Source organism: Pogoniulus pusillus, chromosome 3 (genome assembly GCF_015220805.1).
Source record: "Pogoniulus pusillus isolate bPogPus1 chromosome 3, bPogPus1.pri, whole genome shotgun sequence".
Taxonomy (NCBI): domain Eukaryota; kingdom Metazoa; phylum Chordata; class Aves; order Piciformes; family Lybiidae; genus Pogoniulus; species Pogoniulus pusillus.
In genome coordinates, this window is record NC_087266.1 from 45,810,791 (window position 1) to 45,837,623 (window position 26,833).

At 44.4% G+C, this 26,833-nt stretch overlaps 1 protein-coding gene across 4 annotated transcripts in view; it reads right to left on the minus strand.

Moving 5' to 3' along the window:
• Positions 1 to 26,833, minus strand: part of VWA8 (von Willebrand factor A domain containing 8) — a 195,399-nt gene that overhangs the window by 24,053 nt on the left and 144,513 nt on the right. For all 4 annotated transcript variants that reach the window (XM_064174552.1, XM_064174543.1, XM_064174534.1 and 1 more), the window contains 4 exons: positions 8,621 to 8,729; positions 6,889 to 7,045; positions 4,304 to 4,412; positions 178 to 303 (listed from right to left, as the gene is read on the minus strand). In XM_064174552.1, coding sequence (XP_064030622.1) covers positions 178 to 303; positions 4,304 to 4,412; positions 6,889 to 7,045; positions 8,621 to 8,729 — 501 coding nt within the window. The remainder of the gene's footprint in view (positions 1 to 177; positions 304 to 4,303; positions 4,413 to 6,888; positions 7,046 to 8,620; positions 8,730 to 26,833) is intronic.

Sequence of the window (26,833 nt, forward strand, 5' to 3'; positions counted from 1 at the left end):
TTCCATCTTGTGGTTGCCTCTGCCTCAGAGACTTCCCAAGCCAGAGATAATTCTTCTGAGTTTCTCATCCCTATAACTTACCCAAAGTCCAAACACAGCTACTGTAAAAGTCAGTATGGAATCAATAAACTGAACAAGCTCTTCCCTACCTTTCCATGATACTTATCAGATACTTACCTGTGGCTCAAGTTCTCCCCGTCTTTTATATATGGCTTTTTCTCCTGTCAGCCCATCAATGATTTTGGCATCATCTAGCTCTCCAACAGCCTGGTGTCTCAGCCATTGTCTTTCCTTACCCTTGGCCTACAACAAGAAGGTGCTTTAATTCACTCAGTGATAGGAGTGTATGTTAGACAATTTAAGACCTACCAAACACAACAAATGCATGAAGTGTCTTTGTAAAGCTGCGATACTTTGGCATAAGTCAAAGAAATCTGAACACATTTTCATAGCTCTCTTGCTCTTTTCCTTGGAAAGGAAAATGAATACTGACAAAGTACATGCTCCCTCTGTAATTTTGTCTTTTTAGGTTGTTTCATGTATGGGAGTTGAACTGCAGAAATGTAAAACTTTTAGTGTTGCAAATATAGTGGAAATCTGTGTAAGGAACCTGGGCAGAAAAACAAACCACAGGGACAAGCATAACTGACCATTTGTTACCTGTTCTCCACCCAAGTAGTGACAAACACTGTTTTTTAAGTTAGGTAGTATCAAAAGCCTTACAGATACATCCTGATGGGAGGCAAAAAATGCCACGACATAGACACCTCAGCCTTTTAGTCAATCAGAGAAGGGGAAGGTGGAAAAGATTTCTTAGGTTATGAATTCAGTCAATTGTACTCTCTGGCACCACAACATCATAGTGCTACAGTCAACTAGTTTTAACCCACTTTGGCAGTGAAGCATCCATAAGTTAGTTTGTACCACCAAACAGCAGTTTCCACTATCATTAACTATCTCTGGGATGAAGCTGAAGTCATTCCTTTCACAGCATCATCAATTGTTTTGTTGCCTGAAGAACTGTGCAACATCACAAAAAGATACCTGCAAATTCCACATGACCTGAACATGCTCCATCAAAATACCCCAGGGTAGGAGTTTCCAAGGGGACACAGTCTCAAGTTGTGCCAGGGTAGGTATAGGATGGATATTAGGAAGAAGTTCTTCACAGAGAGAGTGATTTCCCATTGGAATGGGCTGCCCAGGGAGGTGGTGGAGGCACCATCCCTGGAGGTGTTCAAGAAAAGCCTGTCTGAGGCACTTAGTGCCATGGTCTAGTTGATTGGTTAGGGCTGGGTGCTAGGTTGGACTGGATGATCTTGGAGGTCTCTTCCAACCTGGCTGATTCTATGATTCTATGATTAACACAGCAGGATAACACATGGCAAATTTCAACAACACTCCAATTAACCCTTAAGAGAATGCTCCTGGAGATAAAGTGCTGGTGAGTAAACAGAGCCTGTATAAAATGAATCATGTGCCTTCCAGGAGGATGCAGGTGAGCTGACTCTGCTCCTAATCACTTTAGCCATTTTAAGTACTAGAAGAGAAGTAGATCTGTAATGCTTCCTTAGGGCTGCTGTTTTGCCAGTGTTTGGTTATTTGCTTCCTTTCAGCAAGCAGGAGATTCAAGCAGCAGAAGATTCTAAAGCTTTGGCTTCATTGAGCAAATTCTCAAGTACTGTTTTCCTTGACAGTTTTTACCTTTGTGGCTATTTATTGGTCAAGGAACAGCAGTTGGTGAAGAAAACTGCTTTTGATTATGGCCATAGTTAAAAGCCACTTAATACCTTCTGAAGCTTATACAACAGAAGCCAGTATTTGGACTGAAATTTTATTGGAGGAAGATAGAGGTGACATTGTCTACTAAAATAGGAAAGAAGCCTGACAGAAAAATCTGACCTAACCTCTTCCCAAAATAATGCTAACGTTCTTGTGCTAGTTTGAGCCTAGCTAGAATGTTTTGGTGAGAAGAACTAGATTACAGGCTGTGAAAGGAAAACAAGGCTGAGGTCTGCTTCCCTCAGAGGCTTGCTGAAAGATACAAGAAGAAGAATCAAGACATAGATTATTTTTCTTCTGCTGGGGAGCTCAGAGCTGCATCTCGCTAACCTCTCTGCCGTTTCTCTGCTCATCCACTTTGCTTCCTACACCCCTGGCTGAACCTCCATTCTTCCTTGGCACTGGGGTAAGGTTGAGAGGGGTATGGGGAAGGTGAAGGGGTGGTTGAGAGCCCCTCCTGGGGACTCAGGCTTCTGGGAGGGCTGCTGTGTTTCTGTATTAGCTTTTAGCTTGTCTATGTCTGTCTATAACTGTATCTACTGTAAATATCTGCTTGTATATTGTGCCAGCTGTAAATATAAGCTTCATTCAATTTCCAGAGCTGGCTGAGTCTAATCTAGGTGATTTCCAAAGTGTGGGGGGGCAGGGAATATCCAAACCATCACATGCAACTATGCCACTGGCTTTTTATTTGAGAAATGGGGAATGTCTGACTGATAAAGAAAACAGCTTTAGCCAAGAACCCTCAACGTACATAGGACTACACAGAAAAAAGGGGAGACAGAGGCACAGTCCTTCAGCAGTGCTGAATTCCAGCCTGGTTGATTCTATGGTAAACAATTAAAATCATTTTTTCTCTTCTCAGAAAGATAACAAGAAATGCTCTTGGCCTCAGCTTCCCAATTAATAGCATTCTGCAACTAAGCAACTCCTGTTACTCCTTCATTTAGTGCACCTTCTAATAAGAAACCCTACCAAAAGCTGTATAAAAATGGATGAAGTGAAAACAGATTTCAAGGATGCTCTTACTTTATGAGCCTGCTTGTCCAAAATCAGTGACTTGCTTTCTTTTTTCATTGACTAGCTCTGTGCTTAGCTGTTACAGATTTTGCCAGGTCATCAGCAGTCTCATAAAACACTGAGGCTTATAAGGCTTTGCCTTGATATTAAAATGACCTTTTAAGCAAAGCAACAGGATATGTCTACTTATATTAAAATATGGTATATTTTGATTATGATTAACATCATCCCTGTATGTAAGAGTTTTGGCTCCAAGGAAGAGATGAGGCAGACTGAAAAAAAAATGTATTAAACTGAAGGTTCACTTATTCACACCTAGAATGGGCTTCTAATGGCACATCTGCTTGAATCATGCTAATGAAAATACCTCAATATAAATTAAGTAGGAAAACCTGAGATTTAGATGTAAAAAAATTCTCAATTGAAACTTGTCTTTACAAGCCAAAAGCCTGTCTGCTGAACTGAAACACATATTGGGTGCATGGATCATCTAATCATGACCATCTTAAATATTCCTTCTATGAGGAAGGTCTCCAAGTTGAGACATTCATGATAAACCTGGCTGATGGTTCTCTGTGTACATATGGGATTACAGTGGCATTGTTGTAGTCACAATGGCTTAAAGACAGAAGCAAGGCAAAGAAAGATGTTATCTCATTTGCAATACCACAGGATAGGTTTTTTTTTACCCAGGAGGAGTCTGTTGATCATACAAAGTAATTTGTTTTATATGTCAGCTTTATTGCTGAAGCAAGAAGCCAGATTAGGCACTGCACAATGACTAATAGGCTAAGGTGTTTGTATACCAGTGGTGAGTAGCCTTCAATAGAAACAGTTTTAAACAGAGATGTCTTATAAGAAGCAAGTTTTTAACTTATCACTGAAGATGAGCAGATTTCTCCTAAAACCAATAGACTTCCAATTTTATTTACCCAATCTATGAACACCAGCATTAAGAAGAGCTAGAAAAATCACAGGACCAAACACTAGAAGAAAGGTGAACTGGTGGTTTTGGTCACCTTTCACTTAAGATTTACACCTGTTGTCAGTAGCAAGAGTTAAAACTGAGGAAAATGGAAGTGTTCAGCTCTATATGCAGTAAAGCTATGACCTGTAGTGAGTGATTCTTTAAACATCAACAGCATTTGCACCTCTAAGCTAAAAAAAAGTCTTTCAGACAGGAGGTAAAGACAAAGACTGTGATCACACATGCTGTTAATATTAATTTAATAAAGCATAATATTTTCTTTCACTAAGTTGTGCTCCCAAATAAGTAATCTGTGTAAGGGAATACTCACAGAGATGAGCACTGGGACCCACTTAAAAGCTGCCTCTGAAGCAGCGATATGAGACTGTTTGTCTTAACCATGATAACAACCTGAATCTGCTTTTAGCCCTCAAAGGTATGATCATTAGCTGGTAACATGATATTGGCAGGATAGTATTTCAGGCCTAACATGAATAGCTCACCATGTTCCTTAATCAGTGAACCTAAGCTTACCTGCAGATTGTCTAAGATGATGCGGAGCGACTGAACTTGACGTCGCACTGCTCCAGAGAACCTTTCATAAGTTGATGCATCATATTCACTCATCTGAATCTCTTTCAACCTACAGCAAAGAAGAGGGAGTTAAAAACAGCTTAGGAAAGAAGGGTATAATCCATTTATGCATGTAAACTACATGCTTATTTATTGGGGAAATTCAGAGTGTTATAAGCACGCACTAGAGACAAAGAAGTGGCTGCCACTTTTGTGAACTGCTGTCAAGATTGGTGATCCTAAGTGTCTGCAGGGATTGCATCCCATTAACACTGATTAAAGTTACTAATCCTTTGTCCTTCTCTTAATCTGCTGTAATGATTGGGAAGTAAATTAGATGTTCTGAAAATTGTGATCACAGAACCATAGAATCAAGCAGGTTGGAAGAGACCTCCAAGATCATCCAGTCCAACCTAGCACCCAGCCCTAGCCAATCAACTAGACCATGGCACTACGTGCCTCATCCAGTCTTCTCTTGAACACCTTGGTGACTCCACCACCTCCCTGGGCAGCCCATTCCTTGGTAAGACTGTCAATACACTGAATTTTTTAATGTAAAGTACCAGAACTTGACTTGAGAGTTCAAGTTGGTGGAAGAAATGTGAATCTCTGTGCACAGTCTGGAGATAGTAACCACGCATTACACTAACTCTGGGAAGACCTGTCATTTGTGTAGAAGTCTCTGCTAAGCTCTGATCATTTACATCACCTCAATGTTTGGCTGCAGACCTTTCAAACAGAAGTAATTTGCTTTCACAGGATCACAGGATGTTAGGGGTTGGAAGGGACCCAAAGAGATCATTGAGTCCAACCTCCCTGCCAGAGCAGGACAATACAATCTACCACAGATCACAGAGGAACACATTGTGCTAGTTTGAAGCTAGCTAGAATGTTTTGGTGAGAAGATCTAGAGTACAGGCTGTGAAAGCAAAACAGTGGTGATGTCTACTTCCCTCAGAGGCTTGCTGAGCTGTATAAAAACAAAAAGCAAAACATAGATAACACTTAGCACTTCTGCTGGGGAACTGGCTGAGCTGCAACCCTAACCTCACCCTCCGTTTCTCTGACTAATCCACTTTGCTTCCTAACCCCCTGGCTGAACCTCCATTCTTCCTTGGCACTGGGGTAAGGTTGAGAGGGGTAGGGGGAAGGTGAAGGGGTGGTTGGGAGCCCCTCCTGGGGACTCAGGTTTCTGGGAGGGCTGTTGTGTTTCTGTATTACCTTTTCCCTTGTCTATTTCTGTATATAAGTGTATATACTGTAAATATCTGCTTGTATATTGTGCTAGCTGTAAATATAAGCTGCATTCGTATGAAGTTCTCCACAGAGAGAGTGATTGGCATTGGAATGGGCTGCCCAGGGAGGTGGTGGAGTCACCATCCCTGGAGGTGTTCAAGAAAAGCCTGGCTGAGGCACTTAGTGACATGGTCTAGTTGACTGGCTAGGGCTGGGTACTAGGTTGGACTGGATGATCTTGGAGGTCTCTTCCAACCTGGCTGATTCTATGATTTCCAGAGCCAGCTGAGTCTAGTCTGGGTGATTACTAAAGTGGGGGGAGTGAGGGCAGGGAGCACCCAAACCATCACACACATCCAGACAGGCCTTGAAAGTCTCCAGAGAAGGAGACCCCACAACCTCTCTGGGGAGCCTGTTCCAGTGCTCTGTTACTCTTACAGTAAAGAAGTTCCCCCTTGTGTTGAGGCTGAACCTCTTTTGCTGCTCTTTCGCTTCTCAGCCTTTTGTCTAAGACCAAGTGTAGTGTGTAGCTTTGTGACTGTCCATTCTGAAAGACATTTGTTAGCTGATGAATTCCAAACAACAGATAATCTAGAGTCACCATAATTCAAAGAAGCTTTCAAAAAAGATCAATATTCACATAGAATCATAGAATCAACCAGCCAATGGGATGAGATTGAACAAGGCCAAGTGCAGGGTTCTGCACTTTGGCCACAACAACCCCAAGCAGTGCTACAGGCTAGGGACTGAGTGGCTGGAGAGCAGCCAGGAGGAAAGGGACCTGGGGGCACTGATAGAGAGTAGGCTGAAGATGAGCCAGCAGTGTGCCCAGGTGGCCAAGAGAGCCAATGGCATCCTGGCCTGCATCAGTTACAGTGTGGCCAGTAGGATAAGGGAGGTTATTCTGCCCCTGTACTCAATACTGGTCAGGCCACACCTTGAGTGCTGTGTCCAGGTCTGGGCCCCTCAATTCAAGAGAGATGTTGAGGTGCTGGAAGGTGTCCAGAGAAGGGCAACAAAGCTGGTGAGGGGCCTGGAACACAAAGCCTATGAGGAGAGGCTGAGGGAGCCAGTCTCCTTATCCACCTAGCTACATTTTACTCTACCAGTCCTTCAAACACTATGGCTTAATTCAATAGAAGATTCTATACATCTAGTCCAGAACAGTTAAACACCTGCTGGTAAGCTCTGCTAAATGACACCAAACAGTAAGGTAGCTGATGAATAGAGTTAACAAATAAAATGCTTTTTAGTCATGCTGTTCAAATTCTTTTAGGAAATGGAAAGGAAAATAATGACATCCACATTACCTCTGTTTAAAAGCCTTTTCACCCATCTCTTGAGCAGCTCTCTTCACCTCTTCAGGCACAGCATCCTTTTCAGCTTGAGATACTTGGTAAACCTTGTGGCCAGCATCTAGTCGATATGGCCCACCTTTGCCACCTAACCCAGCAGTGTCTCTCCCACCTAACATGGTTGAGTTAAAAAAAAAAACAATTAAGACTGTGCATTTCATAATAAATAAGACAACATTATAGCTTCCACTGTCATACAGAATCATAGGCAAAACCAGGTTGGAAGAGACCTCCAAGATCATCCAGTCCAACCTAGCACCCAGCCCTGTCCAGTCAACCAGACCATGGCACTAAGTGCCTCAGCCAGGCTTTGCTTGAACACCTCCAGGGATGGTGCCTCCACCACCTCCCTGGGCAGCCCATTCCAATGCCAATCACTCTGTCTGCCAACAACTTCTTCCTAACATCCAGCCCATATATCTATCTACAGGTCCTCCAAAGATGTTCCAAACAATCCCCAGTAGAAGTATTTATGGCCAAAGGTTTTAAAAAACAGAAGGTTATTATGGTAAAGAAGAACCCAGAATTTCTTAGATTGGAAAAGACCTTCAAAATCATTGAGTCCAATCCTTAGTTTCACACTGACAATCATTGACTAAAACAAATCCCTCAGTGGAACTCCAGTGAAATCCTTGTCTTTATAGTCCACTGTAACCAAGATTCATAATGGCTTCCACCATATAGAAAAGGGACCATAGAGTGTATTAAGTGTGCTAGCTTGAAGCAGGCTAGAATGTTTTGGTGAGAAGAACTAGATTGCAGGCTGTGAAAGGAAAACAGTGGTGATGTCTACTTCCCTCATAGGCTTGCTGAGATGTATGGGAACAAGAAATAAAAACACATAACCACACTCTCTTGGGGAACTGGCTGAGCTGCATCTCGCTCTCTAACCTCACCCTCCCTTTTGGACTAATCCACTTTGCTTCCTAACCCCCCTGGCTGAACCTCCGTTCTTGCTTGGGACTGGGGTAAGGTTGAGAGGGGTAGGGGGAAGGTGAAGGGGTGGTTGAGAGCCCCTCCTGGGGACTCAGGCTTCTGGGAGGGCTGCTGTGTTTCTGCATTACCTTTTACCTTGCCTATTTCTGTCTATAACTGTATCTACTGTAAATATCTGCTTGTATATTGTGCTAGCTGTAAATATAAGCTTCATTCATATTTCCAGAGCTGGCGGAGTCTAGTCTGGGTGATTTCTAAAGTGTGGGGGGGCAGGTAACACCCAAACCACTACACTAAGTTTTGTAACTCTATAAGAGCTCTCTTTAAAGCTCTTGGCCCTTAAAGCCATTCATTCAGACTTTGTCTTCTCCCTAGAATTTGTTAGTTTATGCTGTTCCCCATACACTTTACCCAGTGACCCCTATTACACTCTTAGAACTAGGAGGAATTTTGCCTCTTCTGTGTGGCCCTTGCCTGCATTGCTTAAATTACTGCAGCTACAGATATGTAGGAGAAAGGCAAATGATTATGGTTGCAAGTTTCTGGCTCTGCACAGCCAATGAAAAGAAGCAACTGAAGCAGAGATCCAGTACATACACACAGTTTAAATAGGCACTGAAAATACTTCTTTTCACTGGCAGTAGGCAACTCTGTATTGGGTAAAACAGCTTTAAGCAGAAGCTGAACCTGTCTGAATCCATTTTACAGGCACAGCATCACCCTTAGACATTTAAAAAAAAGAATGAAAAACCTGTTCCACCAGCCCAGGTATTTCCACCAACATGTGGCATGTTGTCTGGATCCACTTTTCCATGTTTGGGAGAACTGACATCCAAACCACTCTCCCTCTGAATGGTTATCTGTAGAGTGAAAAAAATAACAGGTCTGTAAATCTCTCCTACTGCAAAGAAAACCACTCTATTTGGCTAATAATTGCATGCTGGCTCTGCTGAAGAGCTGTAAGGCCAACACTAATACATCCCACCTGATAATGACAATAAGATACAGCAGAGGAAACAGGGCTTGTGAGTTGCACATTAGATCTACACCAGATGTAAAACTACTGCCACGTCTGAGCCACTCAGTGCCTCGAGATTCACATCAGAAAAGTGCTTACTTATAGCTGTCAACACAATTCAGTTTGAATGTCTCTCACAGTATTCTACATCCATAGGATTGTAAATCTGGTTAAAAGTTTAACAGAGAATCACAGAATGTTAAGGGATGGAAGTGACCTAGAAAGGTACCTCGTCCAGCCCTCCTGACAGCAGGATCGCCTAGCGCAGGCTGGACACTCAGGCAAGTTCTGAGCATCTCCAGAGATGACTTCACAGCTTCTCTGGACAGCCCATTCCAGTGTTCTGCCACACTCACAGTGAAAAGAACTTTTCATTACATTTGTGTAGAACCTGCTATGCTCCAGCTTGCACCTGTTGCCCCTTGTCCTGCCACTGGACATTGCTGAGATGAGGCTGGCTCCATCCTCCTGACTCTCACCCTTCATGCATTTATAAACACTAATGAAGTCACCTGTCTTCTCCAAGCTAAAGAGACACAGCTCTTTTCCTCATAAGGGAGATGTTCCACTCTCTTAACCATCATGCACACACAACCACAGTTCCATTCTTTATGGATGAGCAGGCAGAGGAATCTTCCTTTGATGAAATGAGATGCTCTTCTCTGAGACTCATCCCTACGAGGCTAGCTCAAGTGACACGCTTACCTCATCTCTAACTTCCCCATCTTGACCACAAAAGTCTGCAGTGGTGGCTTTTCTCCACCTGTTTGCTGACTGCACTTTCCTCCCAGCTGAACACACAACAGCTGTCAGATGGTCAAGGCTGAGTCACTTTAGGTTGGGGTTGGATTTAAGTGAGTGACTGAAGGTAAAAATACTCCTTCCCGTTAACAGCCTTGAGTCATGCAGTGAACCAATGATTCATGTGCAAACTGCCCTTCATTTACTGAGCTTCCACAATTTAAGGCTCCTTTTTAAAAACAAACAAACAAACTTAAGGGCAGAGATGTCAAGCTGATGGCTTAAACATCTACAGATTAATTTCCTCCATCTAGTTAAACGTGACCCTGCTTACTGCAGAGTTATTGGACTAGAAGACCTTTAAAGGCCCCTTGCAATCCAATGCATTCTGTGACTCAGAATCATAGAATGAGTCAGGGTTGGAAGGGACCACAAGGATCATCTCGTTCCAATCCCCCTACCAAGGGCAGGGGCATCCTACCCTAGATTAGGCTGTCCAGAGCCCCATCCAGCCTGGCCTTAAACACCTCCAGGGGTGGGACCTCAAGCGCCTCCCTGGGCAGCCCATTCCAGCCTCTCACCACTCTCATAGACTTCTTCTCTATTATATGTTGTTATTATTATTGTATCTAGTATTATTATACTACCCACCATAATACATTTAACTCTCTGATGAATTTATATGCCCCAGAAACTAGAACTTATTGCCATCCCAGAAGTTCAGTGGCACAATCAGGGTTTTCACTGGGGCTGCAGAGCAGCCTGGAACACAAATCCTATGAGGACAGGCTGAGGGAGCTGGGGGTGTTTAGCCTAGAGAAGAGGAGGCTCAGGGCAGAGCTCATTGCTGTCTACAACTACCTGAAGGGAGGCTGTAGCCAGGTGGGGGTTGGTCTCTTCTCCCAGGCAACCAGCAACAGAACAAGGGGACACAGTCTCAAGTTGTGCCAGGGGAAGTCTAGGCTGGATGTTAGGAGGAAGTTGTTGTCAGAGAGAGTGATTGGCATTGGAATGGGCTGCCCAGGGAGGTGGTGGAGTCACCGTCCCTGGAGGTGTTCAAGGAAAGCCTGGATGAGGCACTTAGTGCCATGGTCTGGTTGAGTGGCTAGGGCTGGGTGCTAGGTTGGACTGGCTGATCTTGGAGGTCTCTTCCAACCTGCTTGATTCTATGATTCATCTTTGAATTCACCATCTTGCAGGCTCAAATTCATGCTGATTTGAATGCCATACATGCTTTTGTACTGAAAACACACACTCTAAAAAGAGCATCTTGGCAGCTACTGAAAACATAATCTTCCTTCTTTTTATAGAATTCACATTCATTCAAAATGGTACAATGCATCCTCTGTGAACCCTGTCATTAATGCAAAATCAAGATCTAATATGGAAAATTACATTCAATTACATTTGTATAGGAAGAAAGACACTTAACCACAACAGCATGTTGCCCCTAGGTTTTTTTGCTGCTTTGGTTGAAGAGATTTCCTGCAAAACAAACTGTTCTCTTTTTGCATAACTGGTAGATTTCAAAACTATCAGAAACACAGGTCAACAAGAATAGATGAACTTAGTTCCTACATCCAGAACAGTAGTGTCAGCCTCATGAATCAAAACAAACTGTTACTCTGTGAAGAGAAACAGGACAATGAAAGAAAATTCTTCACATGTTCACCCTTCTGAGTTCTTCACAGAAGAATACTCATAACTCCACAAAAGGAAACTCTAAGAGGCAAACATAAGCAAATCATAGAATCAGTCAGTCAGGGTTGGAAGGGACCATAAGGGTCATCTAGTTCCAAGCCCCTGGCCAAGGGGCCATGGAGGTGTTCAAGAAAAGCCTGGATGAGGCATTTCGTGCCATGGTCTAGATGAGTGGCTAGGGCTGGGTGCTAGGTTGGACTGGATGATCTTGGAGGTCTCTTCCAACCTGGTTGATTCTGTGATTTGTAAATTGTTGTTTTGAAAGGAACAGTAGAACATTCAACATTTGAGTTCTATGATAGAATCAACCAGGTTGGAAGAGACCTCCAAGATCATCCACTCCAACCTAGCACCCAGCCCTAGCCAGTCAACCAGACCATGGCACTAAGTGCCTCAGCCAGGCTTTGCTTGAACACCTCCAGGAACGGTGACTCCACCACCTCCCTGGGCAGCCCATTCCAATGCCAATCACTCTCTCTGGGAAGAACTTCCTCCTAACATCCAGCCTATATTTCCCTGGCACAGCTTGAGACTGTGTCCCCTTGTTCTGTTGCTGGTTGCCTGGGAGAAGAGACCAACCCCCACCTGGCTACAACCTCCCTTCAGGTAGATGTAGGCAGCAATGAGGTCCCCCCTGAGCCTCCTCTTCTCCAGGCTGCACACCCCCAGCTCCCTCAGCCTCTCCTCATAGGCTTTGTGTTCCAGGCCCCTCACCAGCTTTGTTGCCCTTCTCTGGACACCTTCCAGCACCTCAACATCTCTCTTGAATTGAGGGGCCCAGAACTGGACACAGGACTCAAGGTGTGGCCTGACCAGTGTTGAGTACAGGGGAAGGATAACCTCCCTCATCCTACTGGCCACACTGCTCCTGATGCACGCCAGGATGCTCCCAATATGAAATCTAAACCCAGATTCCCCATTGCAAACGGTACGATGGGCATAGTGTGAGCCCTTTGCAATCTACTAAAACACTGGGGAAATGTGACTGAGAGAAAAAGAGGCAAGTAATACAATCTACCAGAGCTTAAGAATGTGACCACCTTATTACTTTTTTATATATATAGTGAATAGGTTACTGGGTAAAACAACTGAAAAATTAAGGATACTAGAACAGAAGACCACCAGGAGACATGTAAATGTCACAGACTCATAGAATGGTTTAGGTTGGAAGGGACCTCAAAGATCAGCCAGTTCCAACCTCCCTGCAATAGGCAGGGACACCTCCCACTAGAGCAGGTTGCTCAAGACCTCATCCAACCTGGCCTTGAACACCTCCAGGGAGGGAGCAGCCACAACCTTCCCAGGCAACCTGTGCCAGTGTTGCACCACCCTCACTGTAAAGAACTTGCTAACATCTCAGTTTAAATCTCCCCTCTGGCAGTTTAAACCCATTACTCCTCATCCTGTCATCACAAGACCTTGTCAATAGTCCTCCTCAGTCTTCCTGTAGGTTCCATTCAGATACTGGAAGGCTACTAAAAGGTCTCCTCGAATCTCTTCTCCAGGCTGAAGAGCCAGCAAATCACAGCAGTTTCATTAATTTACTTGGTTTTGGGTTTGATTTTTAATCATCTTCTGTGCACACAAAAGGTAGTTGATTTTTCCCTACATCTGAACACATTAACAAGCAGTTTTTATTAGCACTAGTTGGCTGGGGTAATTATTGCTTAAATTTACTATACACATAAAAACTGCATTAAATGAATACTCTGTAGAGTCCTTTGAAGAGAACTTTGGGATTATTTTTCCTGGTTTTCCTTTGAGCTCATAAGTAATTCTATTAGTGACTTACCAGGCTTTCCTCCTTCCCACCTTGTCTCCACCAAAGTGTTTCAAGGCAATCTTACATCAAATTATCTCTCCTCTGACGGTGCCTTTATAAAGTAAAATGAGACTAGCAAACATAGAGGCTGGATGACTTTAGGATGATGTAAACAGTAAATCACTGAGTGTAAAGATGAAATCAGAAGAAGGTAGAGGGAAAAAAACGAGAAGAAAAAAACTTTAGGGCACAAAGACTAAGAGGAGAGGCTGAGGGAGCTGAGGTGGTTTAGCCTGGAGAAGAGGAGGCTCAGGGGGGACCTCATTGCTGTCTACAACTACCTGAAGGGAGGCTGTAGCCAGGTGGGGGTTGGTCTCTTCTGCCAGGCAACCAGCAACAGAACAAGGGGACACAGTCTCAAGTTGTGCTGGGGGAAGTCTAGGCTGGATGTTAGGAGGAAGTTGTTGGCAGAGAGAGTGATTGGCATTGGAATGGGCTGCCCAGGGAGGTGGTGGAGTCACTGTCCCTGGAGGTGTTGAAGCAAAGCCTGGCTGAGGCACTTAGTGCCATGGTCTGGTTGAGTGGCTAGGGCTGGGTGCTAGGCTGGACTGGATGATCCTGGAGGTCTCTTCCAACCTGCTTGATTCTATGATATATCTTCAGCATGACAGATGTAAAGAGATGGAAGCACCATAGATGTCACTGCTCCAGGTGTTGGAGGAATTCTGGATGTCAGAAATGTAGTTTTAAGGAGGAGGATCCAAAACTGTATGTATTGTGAACCTGAAAAACTGAACGAGATTCAGTGGGGAAAAATCTAGTTTGTCTGAATGGAGACAAGAAAAACAAGTCCTAAAAGCAGAGAAAAAGCTTAAACAGATCTAAGAATTCTGTAGTAACTTTTCCAAGCTCATCTGACTGCACTTTCTAAGTGCACTGAGATTTCTCTTACTGTGGTGATGGATATTTTCTAAACACATAAATACTTTTATTGCTTAAAAGTTGATTTGTCTCCTCCAGAATATGTTATGTTTGAATCTACTGCATGACTCCCATCAAGTCTGCTTCTTTTAGCAAGAGTTTTGACTAAGCCTCTCTTTTTGAGATAAATCTGTGCTCTTTGTTTTGCTATACATGCACTGAAAGGGCTAATTCATGACTGCATCTTTGTGAAGATTCCATACTGCCTGGCAGGCATATCACAGCTTTGTGAAACAACAGGCAAATTCATCCCAGTGGTCTTGAGTTTCAACTATGAGCTATGGGTCAGAGCAGGACAGCTGGAAAAACTGTGACATTTTCCTTCTGAGACTTCCTTTTGATTTCCAGAATAACCACTGTTGCCAAAGCACTTGCAGTACATGTTTCAATTGTGCATTATAGAATCATAGAATCAAGCAGGTTGGAAGAGACCTCCAAGATCATCCAGTTCAACCTAGCACCCAGCCCTAGCCACTCAACTAGACCATGGCACTAAGTGCCTCAGCCAGGCTTTGCTTGAACACCTCCAGGGATGGTGCCTCCACCACCTCCCTGGGCAGCCCATTCCAATGCCAATCACTCTCTCTGCCAACAACTTCCTCCTCACATCCAGCCTAGACCTCCCCTGGCACAACTTGAGACTGTGTCCCCTTGTTCTATTGCTGATTGCCTGGGAGAAGAGGCCAACCCCCACCTGGCTACAGCCTCCCTTCAGGTAGTTGTAGACAGCAATGAGGTTCACCCTGAGCCTCCTCTTCTCCAGGCTGCACACCCCCAGCTCCCTCAGCCTCTCCTCATAGGCTTTGTGTTCCAGGCCCCTCACCAGCTTTGCTGCCCTTCTCTGGACACCTTCCAGCACCTCAACATCTCTCTTGAATTGAGGAGCCCAGAACTGGACACAGCACTCAAGGTGTGCCCTGAGCAGTGCTGAGTCCAGGGGCAGAATAACCTCCCTTGTCCTACTGGCCACACTGTTCCTGATGCAGGCCAGGATGCCATTGGCTCTCTTGGCCACCTGGGCACACTGCTGCCTCATCTTCACCCTACTATCTACCAGTACCCCCAGGTCCCTTTCTTCCTGGCTGCTCTCCAGCCACTCCTGTCCCCAGCCTGTAGTGCTGCTTGGGGTTGTTGTGGCCAAAGTGCAGAACCCTGCACTTGGCCTTGTTATCTACACTTGTGTATACATATTGGTGATTCAAGATCAGAGCATGAATGCACTTTTCTCTGCCTGTTTGGGCAGGTTCTCTGCAAAGTCTTCACCACACAAGAAGCATAACTGCCATCCTCTCCTGGGATGTGTGTGATTTTTGATTTTCTTCTCTACAGAGGCTAAATCCTCAGTAATTACCAATGATCTCAGTCCCTGGTTTAAGAGCTTTTTGTTGTCATCTTTTCTTTGACTGTATTATACTCTCAGCCATTTACACCAATGGAGAATAGGTGCATTTGAAAGGGCTGTGTGGATAAAGGCTCTGTAGGTCTTCCAAAGGCAATGAAGCAAGCAAACACAAATTTCATGCAAGAAGAATACAAAGGCTGCAGGCTAGGAAGATGCTAAAGGAATGTGTTTTTCTGAAGGGGCAATGACATGACAGAAGTGTTTGATAACAAAGGGAAATGAAGAAACAGTAGCAAATACCAAGACTTGTTAATGTTTTGGCTTAATTTTCTGGGCTTGCCTTTTACACATCCATTCACTTGCAACAGCAAAGGCAGGCAGGAATCAAACACTTGGTTTACATTCATTGAGAGATACATGGTGTCTCAGCAGATTGTGCTGTATCTGTTCTTTCTGAGATACCTGAATGGATGCCAAAACACTTTTTACACTGCCACACTGCATTAGTTTGTCTAACTCTGGGATTGTAAAAGCAAATTCAGCAAGAGAAATAGATACAAACACACTCAGTTTGAAAACTGAGTGATGTTATCATCCTTCATATAGTAAAGAACATAAAGAGGCTTCAATAAGGCAGACACGTGATTTAATGCACTCAACAACACAATGAAACCAGGTGTTTAACATCTGTGTCTTATTTATGCCAAACAGCTGTTAAATGCATATAAATCTGTCATAGAGGCCACTCTAAAGATGAGTCAAAGGCTGGGAGTTTAGCCTGGAGAAGAGGAGGCTCAGGGGGGACCTCATTGCTGTCTGCAACTACCTGCAGGGAGGCTGTAGCCAGGTGGGGTTGGTCTCTTCTGCCAGGCAACCAGCAAGAGAACAAGGGGACACAGTCTCAAGTTGTGCCAGGGGAGGTCTAGGCTGGATGTTAGGAGGAAGTTGTTGGCAGAGAGAGTGATTGGCATTGGAATGGGCTGCCCAGGGAGGTGGTGGAGTCACCATCCCTGGAGGTGTTCAAGCAAAGCCTGGCTGAGGCACTTAGTGCCATGGTCTAGTTGACTGGCTAGGGATGGGTGCTAGGTTGGACTGGATGACCTTGGAGGTCTCTTCCAATCTGGTTGGTTCTATGATTCTACAATTCTGTGTTTAATGATGAACCCTAAAAACATATGGATGTTTCAAATGATGCAATTCACTTTGGGATATAAGTAATAGAACTAAGGCAGGCCTGATCTGCTTGATTCTATGATTCTATACACAGTACTAACCAAATCTTAGCCAACTTTGGATGTGGATCTAGAATCATACTCAAGACACTAAGTGAATGGGACAGAATAGAATCATGCTCATGACACTAAGTGAATGGGACAGAATTCTGCTGTGAAATAATTTGATTTAATAAAATTTATCCCTGGAGAGTAAGAAAGTACTGTCATAGATCACATTTTGATACTTTTATATCCATCAATAAGAGACAAGAGCTGAAGCTGTTGAGGGTCACACAGCTGACACTGATAGAACCCACACTGCCTGCACAAGGCACTTTATCAACTATGGGGAGAAAGGAGCTTGTAATAACACATTAACAAAGATATGTCAATTACAGAGAGGGCTGCTGTACTCTTAATAACAGCAGCATTTCACTCAAATATATGACCTGTTTTCATAATTAAAGTACTTTTTGATTGAGCTCAGATTGAATCTTCATCTAACACACTGCAAACAGATCTCTGGCTCTACGAGTAAAACTGACCAAACCCATTATCAAGTATAGCTTCAGCTAAATTTCATACCCAGAAGTAAGTAATTTTAATCACACATTGCAGTGAAGCAAATGAAGCTTCAACATGTCAAAGGCAGTCCCTAGTAGTACAGCTGGTTGTGCCCAGTTTGCTTGTGCCAGGCAAATAAACATAAGAAATAGTAGTCAGTTGGCAGCATGTCACATTTAAATGTCTGCTGGCAAAAAAGGTAATTAAATTGGATGAGTTTTTTATGAGATGCTTTCTAGGAACTATTCAAAGTACTTTTGGGCTGAATATATACTAGTATCTCTGTTATTAACATCATGGTCTAGTTGACTGGATAGGGCTGGGGGTAGGTTGGACTGGCTGATCTTGGAGGTCCCTTCCAACCTGGTTGATTCTATCATTCTATCTGATTCCATGAGTAAAAACACTTAGCAAAGTCAACTGAAATGAACTTTTCAGTGTATCTATTGCTCAATCATTCATACCCACCTGAACATGAGCCAGCAGTGTGCCCAGGTGGCCAAGAGAGCCAGTGGCATCCTGGCCTGCATCAGGAGTGGTGTGGTCAGCAGGAGCAGGGAGGTCATTCTGCCCCTGTACTCTGCACTGGTTAGACCACACCTTGAGTACTGTGTCCAGTTCTGGGCCCCCCAGTTTAGGAGGGACATTGAGATGCTTGAGCATGTCCAGAGAAGGGCGACGAGGCTGGGGAGAGGCCTTGAGCACAGCCCTACGAGGAGAGGCTGAGGGAGCTGGGATTGGTTAGCCTGGAGAACAGGAGGCTCAGGGGGGACCTTATTGCTGTCTACAACTACCTGAGGGGAGGTTGTGGCCAGGAGGAGGTTGCTCTCTTCTCTCAGGTGGCCAGCACCAGAACAAGAGGACACAGCCTCAGGCTGCACCAGGGGAAATTTAGGCTTGAGGTGAGGAGAAAGTTCTTCACTGAGAGAGTCATTGGACACTGGAATGGGCTGCCCGGGGAGGTGGTGGAGTCGCCGTCCCTGGAGCTGTTCAAGGCAGGACTGGACGTGGCACTTGGTGCCATGGTCTAGCCTTGAGCTCTGTGGTAAAGGGTTGGACTTGATGATCTATGAGGTCTCTTCCAACCTTGGTGATACTGTGATACTGTGATTATGGAGACAAGGAGCAAGAGAGGGAACCACACCTCCTCCTGTACTGTCCCACTCAAAGTTCTTTCTATTCCTGAGAGTTACACATAGGTGGTCTAACCACTCCCTGTCTTAGATGCCCACTTCTCCATTACATAACTGCCCTTAGACTTAACCACTGGCAGAGAAAGAACTCTTGCTTACAGGTTAGGAAATACCTTTCAGACTTTGCAAACAGAAGCCAGACAAGGTCAAAAACATTTCTAGCTTCGAATAGAAAAGTGGAAAATTAGTGATGACTCCCAGTAAAGTGCAAAGGGCTTCCCCCCCTTGATCCAGTCTAGTTGTGTCTCTGATGCTGATCATTTGTTTTTTGGCCATAGATATTCCTGCCACGCTGTATACAAGAGGCTTCTGTTCATCAGTAAGCTGGCTAGAGAGTTGATGGTCTTTTAATAAAGCAGCTTAGTTTTGTACTCTGATTCAGTTAACTTCATTAAAATTCCTGAAGGGCACAGGATGTGTCAGTGCCTCCCATTCAGGAGCCTTGGCCAGAAAGGCTCCTTTGCAGTGCTCACAATAACAAAAGCAATTTTCTGCCTGAGGACTAGCAAAGAAACTTCAGCTGCCCCAATATACAAGAGAACAGACCTTTTGGCTCCTAATTTTAACACATCTGGCCTTTCCAGGACTCATATCTGGTCCTCTTATGCAAAACACAATGCTTATTTTGATACTCTGGTACAACTTGAGAAGGAAAAAAATCCCACACCAACCAACCAAACAAAAACAAACAGAAAAAAACACTCTAATTCTAGGCTGACATCCTGCAGGTAGAAAGGGATGCAATTTGTACTTCAAAAAATAGACTTTATTTCCTTTCTTCATAGAATCAACCAGGTTGGAAGAGACCTCCAAGATCATCCAGGCCAACCTAGCACCCAGCCCTAGCCACTCAACCAGACCATGGCACTAAGTGCCTCAGCCAGGCTTTTCTTGAACACCTCCAGGGACGGTGCCTCCACCACCTCCCTGGGCAGCCCATTCCAATGGGCAATCACTCTCTCTGTGAAGAACTTCTTCCTAATATCCAGCCTATACCTACCCTGGCACAACTTGAGACTGTGTCCCCAGCTGGTTGCCTGGGAGAAGAGGCCACCCCCCACCTGGCTACAATGCCCCTGCAGGTAGTTATAGACAGCAATGAGGTCCCCCCTGAGCCTCCTCTTCTCCAGGCTAAACACCCCCAGCTCCCTCAGCCTCTCCTCATAGGCTTTGTGCTCCAGGCCCCTCACCAGCTTTGTTGCCCTTCTCTGGACACCTTCCAGCACCTCAACATCTCTCTTGAATTGAGGGGCCCAGAACTTCAGCCTCTCCCAGATCAATTTTTTCCTTATCCTTTTGGGTATGCTCAAACATAGGTGGCCATTCCTTATAGGATTTTACAACTTCATAAGAGAAATAGATGGAATTCCTCCTTGCTGTGTGCAGTGTCAAACAAGTCACCACCCTTTCTCCTAAGCCTTTCTAAGCATTCTTTGGAGCATTCCTCATATAACACATTTGCTAAAACTGAAACCAGCATAATTTCACAGTATCACCAAGGTTGGAAGAGACCTCATAGATCATCAAGTCCAACCTTTTACCAGAGCTCAAAGCTAGACCATGGCACCAAGTGTCACAACTTAATAAACAGGCACTAACAGGCAAAACATAGTTACACAAAATACAAGCAGAGAGAGCCACAGCTGCAGTATTTACAGCTGTAGAGAAAAACTACATAGGAAGATTGCATAATCAGTAACTTACTTTCTAAAGAGGACAAAATGAGGTGCACAATCAGTAACTTTCTTTCTATAAAAGGAAAAAATGAAGTGCACAATCAGTAACTTCTCACGAGCAGCAGTAATAATACTGCATTATTGGGTCTTTCTTATGTTAGTCAGAGGAAAATAGGAAAAAGGATGTGTGTGCTAAGATTTGAGGTAGAATACAGTTTACATGATTTAGGTGCTTAGTGTAATGTAAATAAAGTAAATGTGCAAAAGATTCACCAGTTGCATGATTAGGCAGTCCTGGAAAGTAGGCAGATGTAGGCAGGACCTAGGCTGGCAAGATCCATCAGTAAGTTTGCAGATGACACCAAGCTAGGAGCAGGTGTGGATCTGTTGGAAGGTAGGAGAGCCCTGCAGAGGGACCTGGACAGGCTGGATGGGTGGGCAGAGGCCAATGGGATGAGATTGAACAAGGCCAAGTGCAGGGTTCTGCACTTTGGCCACAACAACCCCAAGCAGCACTACAGGCTGGGGACTGAGTGGCTGGAGAGCAGTCAGGAAGAAAGGGACCTGGGGGTACTGATAGATAGTAGGCTGAAGATGAGGCAGCAGTGTGCCCAGGTGGGCAAGAGAACCAATGGCATCCTGGGCTGCATCAGGAACAGTGTGGCCAGTAGGACAAGGGAGGTTATTCTGCCCCTGTACTCAGCACTGCTCAGGCCACACCTTGAGTGCTGTGTCCAGTTCTGGGCTCCTCAATTCAAGAGAGATGTTGAGATCCCATTTCTCATTTATCCCTTTTATCACGAAGGATCCTGCTAAGATTAAATTTAGAACATATCTACTCCTGTCCTGACATACATGGGATGTGGAAGGAAAGAATTAATTTGCTAATCACTCTCTCTGCCAACAACTTCCTCCTAACACCCAGCCTGTATTTCCCCGGCACAACTTGAGACTGTGTCCCCTTGTTCTGTTGCTGGTTGCCTGGGAGAAGAGACCAACCCCCACCTGGCTACAACCTCCCTTCAGGTCGTTGTAGACAACAATGAGGTCCCCCCTGAGCCTCCTTTTCTCCAGGCTGCACACTCCCAGCTCCCTCAGCCTCTCCTCATAGGCTTTGTGTTCCAGGCCCCTCACCAGCTATGTTGCCCTTCTCTGGACACCTTCCAGCACTTCAACATCTCTTATAGACTGAGGGGCCCAGAACTGGACACAGGACTTGCTCCATCTAACAGATCCTCCACTATGCTAACAGCAATATAAACTGCATTTTCTCCTGTTAATATTCAGATCTGCCTAGTCAGTTCTTTTCAACTGAAAGATGTGAGGTCAACATCTTTCCAGTAGGCTAATTCCCTACAAAATAGAATCAGAGCAGGAAGACAGCATCTAGCTTGGTTATTTATCACAAGTACTACACACTTCCTAATATCCAAGACCTCTGAAAACAACACATTCAAGTTTCTTCTGCAATAGCCTGGATAGTCAAGAGCTAGAAAAATGGGACACATTCTGACAATCTGGAATATTCTGGACAGAAAACCACGGGGACAATGCACAGTCAAAAGAAAGGTGGAGCAGAAAAAGGTTTATTTTCTATAGACCCAGGACCTCATCAGATCTGTCCTTAGGAAGGAGAGGAATCTATTGTTAAGGATCAGCTGTGTTGCTTTGTTTACTAAGGGGAAGTTTCCAGTATTTAGCACTAGTGTAACAGATCAGATGACTTTAATTTTCACTGCCTTTCACTCCTCCAGGAACAGCTTTCATCAGGGCAGATTTTTTAGCATGCAATTTCTCTTGTTGGAAGAGCAGGATCTCACTGGGTAGGAACTCCAGCCTTCACATCAGCTCTGTGCACTGCTGCAGGCTCTTTGAGACTGGAAAAAACCCTGTAGAGGTTATTTTATCTTCTCCCATGAGAACTCTGGGCTTTCACAGGAAGGTCAAGAGAAGAAAGAGCAACTTTGTGCTGCATTAGGCTGCTCAAACAGAAAGTTAAGGTTATTTCCACTCCTGCTCTTTTCTGTCTACTTTAATTAGACTGAAGATCTTTAGGAAAGAGAATGTGGTTTAGACACGTTTGTGCAGTGCTTCCAACAAAGGATTTCACTGAGGAAAAAGCATCTGAGAGAGAAGTTATGACCTTTATCTCAGTTGCATTACCCAGTGGAGACTTTCAGAAATAGGAACTTACTAAGCTGTGGTGACAGGACATGGGGCAGTGGTTTGAAACTAGAGCAGGATAGATTCAGGTTGGACATATGGAAGAAGTTCTTTACACTGAGAGTGGTAAAATACCGGAATAGGCTGCCCAGGGATGTGGTGGAGCCCCATCCCTAGAGACATTCAAGATGTGGCCCTGGGCAGCCTGATCTAGTTGGAGGTGTCCCTGCTGACTGCAAGGGGGGTGGACAAGATGACCTTTGAGGGTCCCTTCCAAGCCAATGCAATCTGTGAGTCTGTGAGCTCTGCTGGTCGGTGGCATTCAAGCCTTACATTACTCAGATGCCATGCTCCAAGGACCAGTGTACATCTGCTACTCCTCACTTGGCTAATATTCATCAAGCAGTCCAGAGAAAGGGCACAGACCTAAACTGTGCATTTGAAACTCACAGATCTCAGAAGTGCAAATGCTATCCAACTGTATCTTTCAACCCACTTATGGACTACGTAACTCTGAGCTGCAGTATCTCAAGACTCTTCAGGATCCTCAGGAGGACTGCAGGATGTCATCAGATGCTTATTTCACACTTAGAAAACCTCTCCATTGCATCATTTGTCATCATTTAGGCAGTCTGCACCAAAACCCTGTTACTAGCTCATTGATGCCCTCTTGTGGCAGGAAAAAAACTTACTTGGTCTAAAGCAGCAAATGCAGAAGTTGGGGTGGTCAGAAAGTGCCACTCCAGCTAAAGAGCTTGCTTTTATGAAGAAGCAAGAACTGGAGCTTCACCCACTTCAGTCTCAACACCAGGTAAGAATCGTGACCCCAGTATGGCAGAGAATCAAGCAGCTGCAGTGTATAGGGTTAACCCTCCAGGGAGAGTAACCCTGAACCTGATCCTAGGTGGTCTTGACCACTCCCCAGGGGTGAGTCTGAACACCACCAGGTGATGGTTATTCCACTCCCCCTTCCTGTCCCATAAAAGCAGGGGGACTTCCTGCTCCTCTCTCACTCTCCACCACTCCCTGCCTTGGTTATATCTCCATTACCATCTGTTCCTGGTTTCTCTTTGTTCTACCACGTAGCTATCACCCATGAGGGGGACCAAGCCACCACCATCACAATCAGGTTGTATTTATACATTTTGCATTTGCTGTTTTCCCCTTCCCTATCCTTTGTAACTCCCCTACCTCAGATACCTCTTTTAAGTTATTGTTAAACTTTTCTTTTTAACTTCCAAATCGAGTGAGATTGGTTTATTTGGGTGTGCTTACTTCTCTCTCTCTCTCCATCTAATCCCTTTCTTTTGAGAAAGAAGGGGAAGAGGGAAGGGCACTTTATAAAGCTGTTATTGGTTCTATCAAATTTAGCTGAGTCTCTGAAAATTGAAACATACAGGTTTTTCTGGTCACAACCCAAATAAAGGAAAAAGGCATAAAGGAAAGCCACTTCTATTCCTAAGAAGCAATTTCCTTGTGTTGAAGGTGTTGAAGAAAAGCCTGCATGAGGCACTTAGTGCCATGGTCTAGTTGATTGGCTAGGGCTGAGTGCTAGTTTGGACTTGGATGATCTTGGAGGTCTCTTCTAACCTGGTTGATTCAATGATTCTATGAGCTACCACTACCCTACATCTTTTTTCAGGCTTATCACCTTCTAAATCACTGCCTTCAGCTGGGTAAGTAGAAAATAATGAATTGGTCACAATGAGAGTTGAATGGCTGCAGTAGAACAGAATCAACAACTGTCTCCTGGTCCCCATTTCCATTTTACTCCAAATTATATCTGCTCCTTGTTTTTTATCTCCTCCAAACTGAGTAGCTCTTACCTATTTAGCCATTTCTTGCACAAGGACATTTCCATACTGTTTGAAATCTTTGTCTTCCTCTCTTCTTTTTCAGCCCTTTCATGAGTTGGGGGACCAAAGGTGCATGCATCACTTCTGAGGTGAAGGCACTATGTTTACAGTGACACTCTGATGCCTTTTGCTATATTCTCTGTTCTTTAGCTAATAGTCTCTAGCCTTCAGTTAGCAGTTTTGATAGCTGGTGGACACTGAGTGCACAGAGAACCATACAGCATCATTATTGATATCTGCTGAGCACTAACATCCAGCTGACAGTGAGCACTAGCAGAGAGCTGAGAATTCATGATTCAAGCTAACAGGATGATTTCAGTTCCAGAAATGAATGACTTAATGAAATACTGCTTTTATGCCTAAGTTCATTCAAAAATTGTGTTAAGCAAGGAAATGTGAAGGTCTTCATCTCTAAATAGAATCAGAATCATGGAATCATCAATAGTAAAATATTGAGCTTACACAACCAACTACATATCCAGTGTTGTATTTGAAGTGTACACTTGGTGCCATGGTCTAGCCTTGATCTCTGTGGTAAAGGGTTGGATTTGATGATCTATGAGGTCTCTTCCAACCTTGGTGATACTGTGATAAAAGAAAAGACTTCATGTTTTGCTTGTTTGCTCGATGAAGAAAGTTTCTTAGGTCATAGTAGTTTTCCATTTGAAGCAAAAGGTGTAAAGCAGAGAAACAGTAAGTCAGTGATAATCATGGAAGTCTTAAGCTCACAAAGGAGGCTTTGTTTCAGTCCCTTAGCTCAACCCTAACCCTATGCCAATTTGAACTCTGATGAACCACTGCCTTGAGCTATATACCCTGTGCTGGGGAGAAAGATACTCCAGAAGACTTTACAACGGGCCCATTAAGGAGAGAGTCAGTCTGTCAGGAGTGAGAAGTTCTACAACAGATCTTGAAAACCACTTTCTGACTGTGGGAAAACTTCTTGGCCTTTTCCAAACAACGGTTACTTGGCATTACTAGTTAAATGACTGAGTTTTTTCTGATGGTGTGTACTTTCCAAGCCAGTACTCTCTGATGTTTAGTTGACTGTGGTTGACAGTACAGTAGTACTGTTGAACAGAATTACTTCCAGTCAAATAAAGTTATTAGAAAGAGAGAAGAAGAACCACTATTAAATCAAAGTCTAACTGTTCCTCCTGGCTCTTTTAATCTCTATTAGTCAACCTGATCAGCAGTCAACTTGATCCCTCTGCAGATATTCAAGACCTGCCTGGATGCATTCCTGTGGGATCTGGTGTAGGTGACCCTGCTGTGGCAGGGAGGTTGGACAAGATGATCTTTCGGGGTCCCTTTCAGCCTCTGACATTCTGTGGTACTGTGATTAAACTGATGGTGTAAACCAACTGTGTCCAGTTCTGGGCCCCTCGATTCAAGAGAGATGTTGAGGTGCTGGAAGGTGTCCAGAGAAGGGCAACAAAGCTGGTGAGGGGCCTGGAACATAAAGCCTATGAGGAGAGGCTGAGGGAGCTGGGGGTGTTTTGCCTGGAGAAGAGGAGGCTCAGGGGGAACCTCATTGCTGTCTACAACTACCTGAAGGGAGGCTGTAGCCAGGTGGGGGTTGGTCTCTTCTCCCAGGCAAGCAGCAATAGAACAAGGGGACACAGTCTCAAGTTGTGCTGGGGAAAGTCTAGGCTGGATGTTAGGAGGAAGTTGTTGCCAGGGAGAGTGACTGGCATTGGATTGGGCTGCCCAGGGAGGTGGTGGAGTCACCATCCCTGGAGGTGTTCAAGAGAAGCCTGGCTGAGGCATTTAGTGCCATGGTCTAGTTGAGTGGTTAGGGCTGGGTGCTAGGTTGGAGTGGATGATCTTGCAGGTCTCTTCCAACCTGGTTGATTCTATAATAGAACTCAAATGTTGAATGTTCTACTGTTCCTTTCAAAACAAAAGGTTACAAATCATAGAATCAAGCAGGTTGGAAGAGACCTCCAAGATAGGGGGATAGGCTGGACTGGATGATCTTGGAGGTCTCTTCCAACCTGCTTGATTCTAACTAACTAAGTTCTAACTCAAACTGTATCTGACCATAAGATGGTGCTAGTGCTACTGTATTGATAACAAAAATGGTACTCCTGAAGCAACAAACAGCCATAAAAACATGCTACTGGGCAAGAGTTTCTGTTCCTCATGACTCTTATGAAAGGCATGTGCTGAGGCCCAGTAATAGGAACCCATCAGTTCTCACACAGGTTTCTCTAACCGCAGAAGATGTTGTGGGAAGGGAGCTCAGAGCGGCTAAAGAAAGCGAAAGAGTAGCTGTGATTTTGGCCTAATAAATCTCATCCACACTTGAGATATCTGGGCACCTTGTAAACAAAAGTATAGAGATACAGTTTAGAAAAGCCTCACCCTGTTTTCCTATTCTAATGTACTGTGACAGTGGTTATAGAAATCCATGAAACTGAAACAATTACAACTGTAGGTAAAGGCAGGACCTTCCTAGTCAAAAGCAGAGAAGTTCACAGAAGAGAATCACAGAACTTTAGAGGTTGGAAGGGACTCCAGAGATCATTGAGTGCAGCTCCCCAAGCCAAAGCAGGAGCACCTAGGGTAGTCTGCATGGGAATGCATCCAGGTGGGTTTTGAAAGTCTCCAGAGAAGGAGACTCCACAACCTCTCTGGACAGCCTATTCCAGTGCTCTGTCACCCTCACTGTAAGGAAGTTTCTGCTCATGTTGAGGTGAAACCTTCTGTGTTCCAGCTTGTAGCTGTTGCTCCTTGTCTTATTCCTGCTG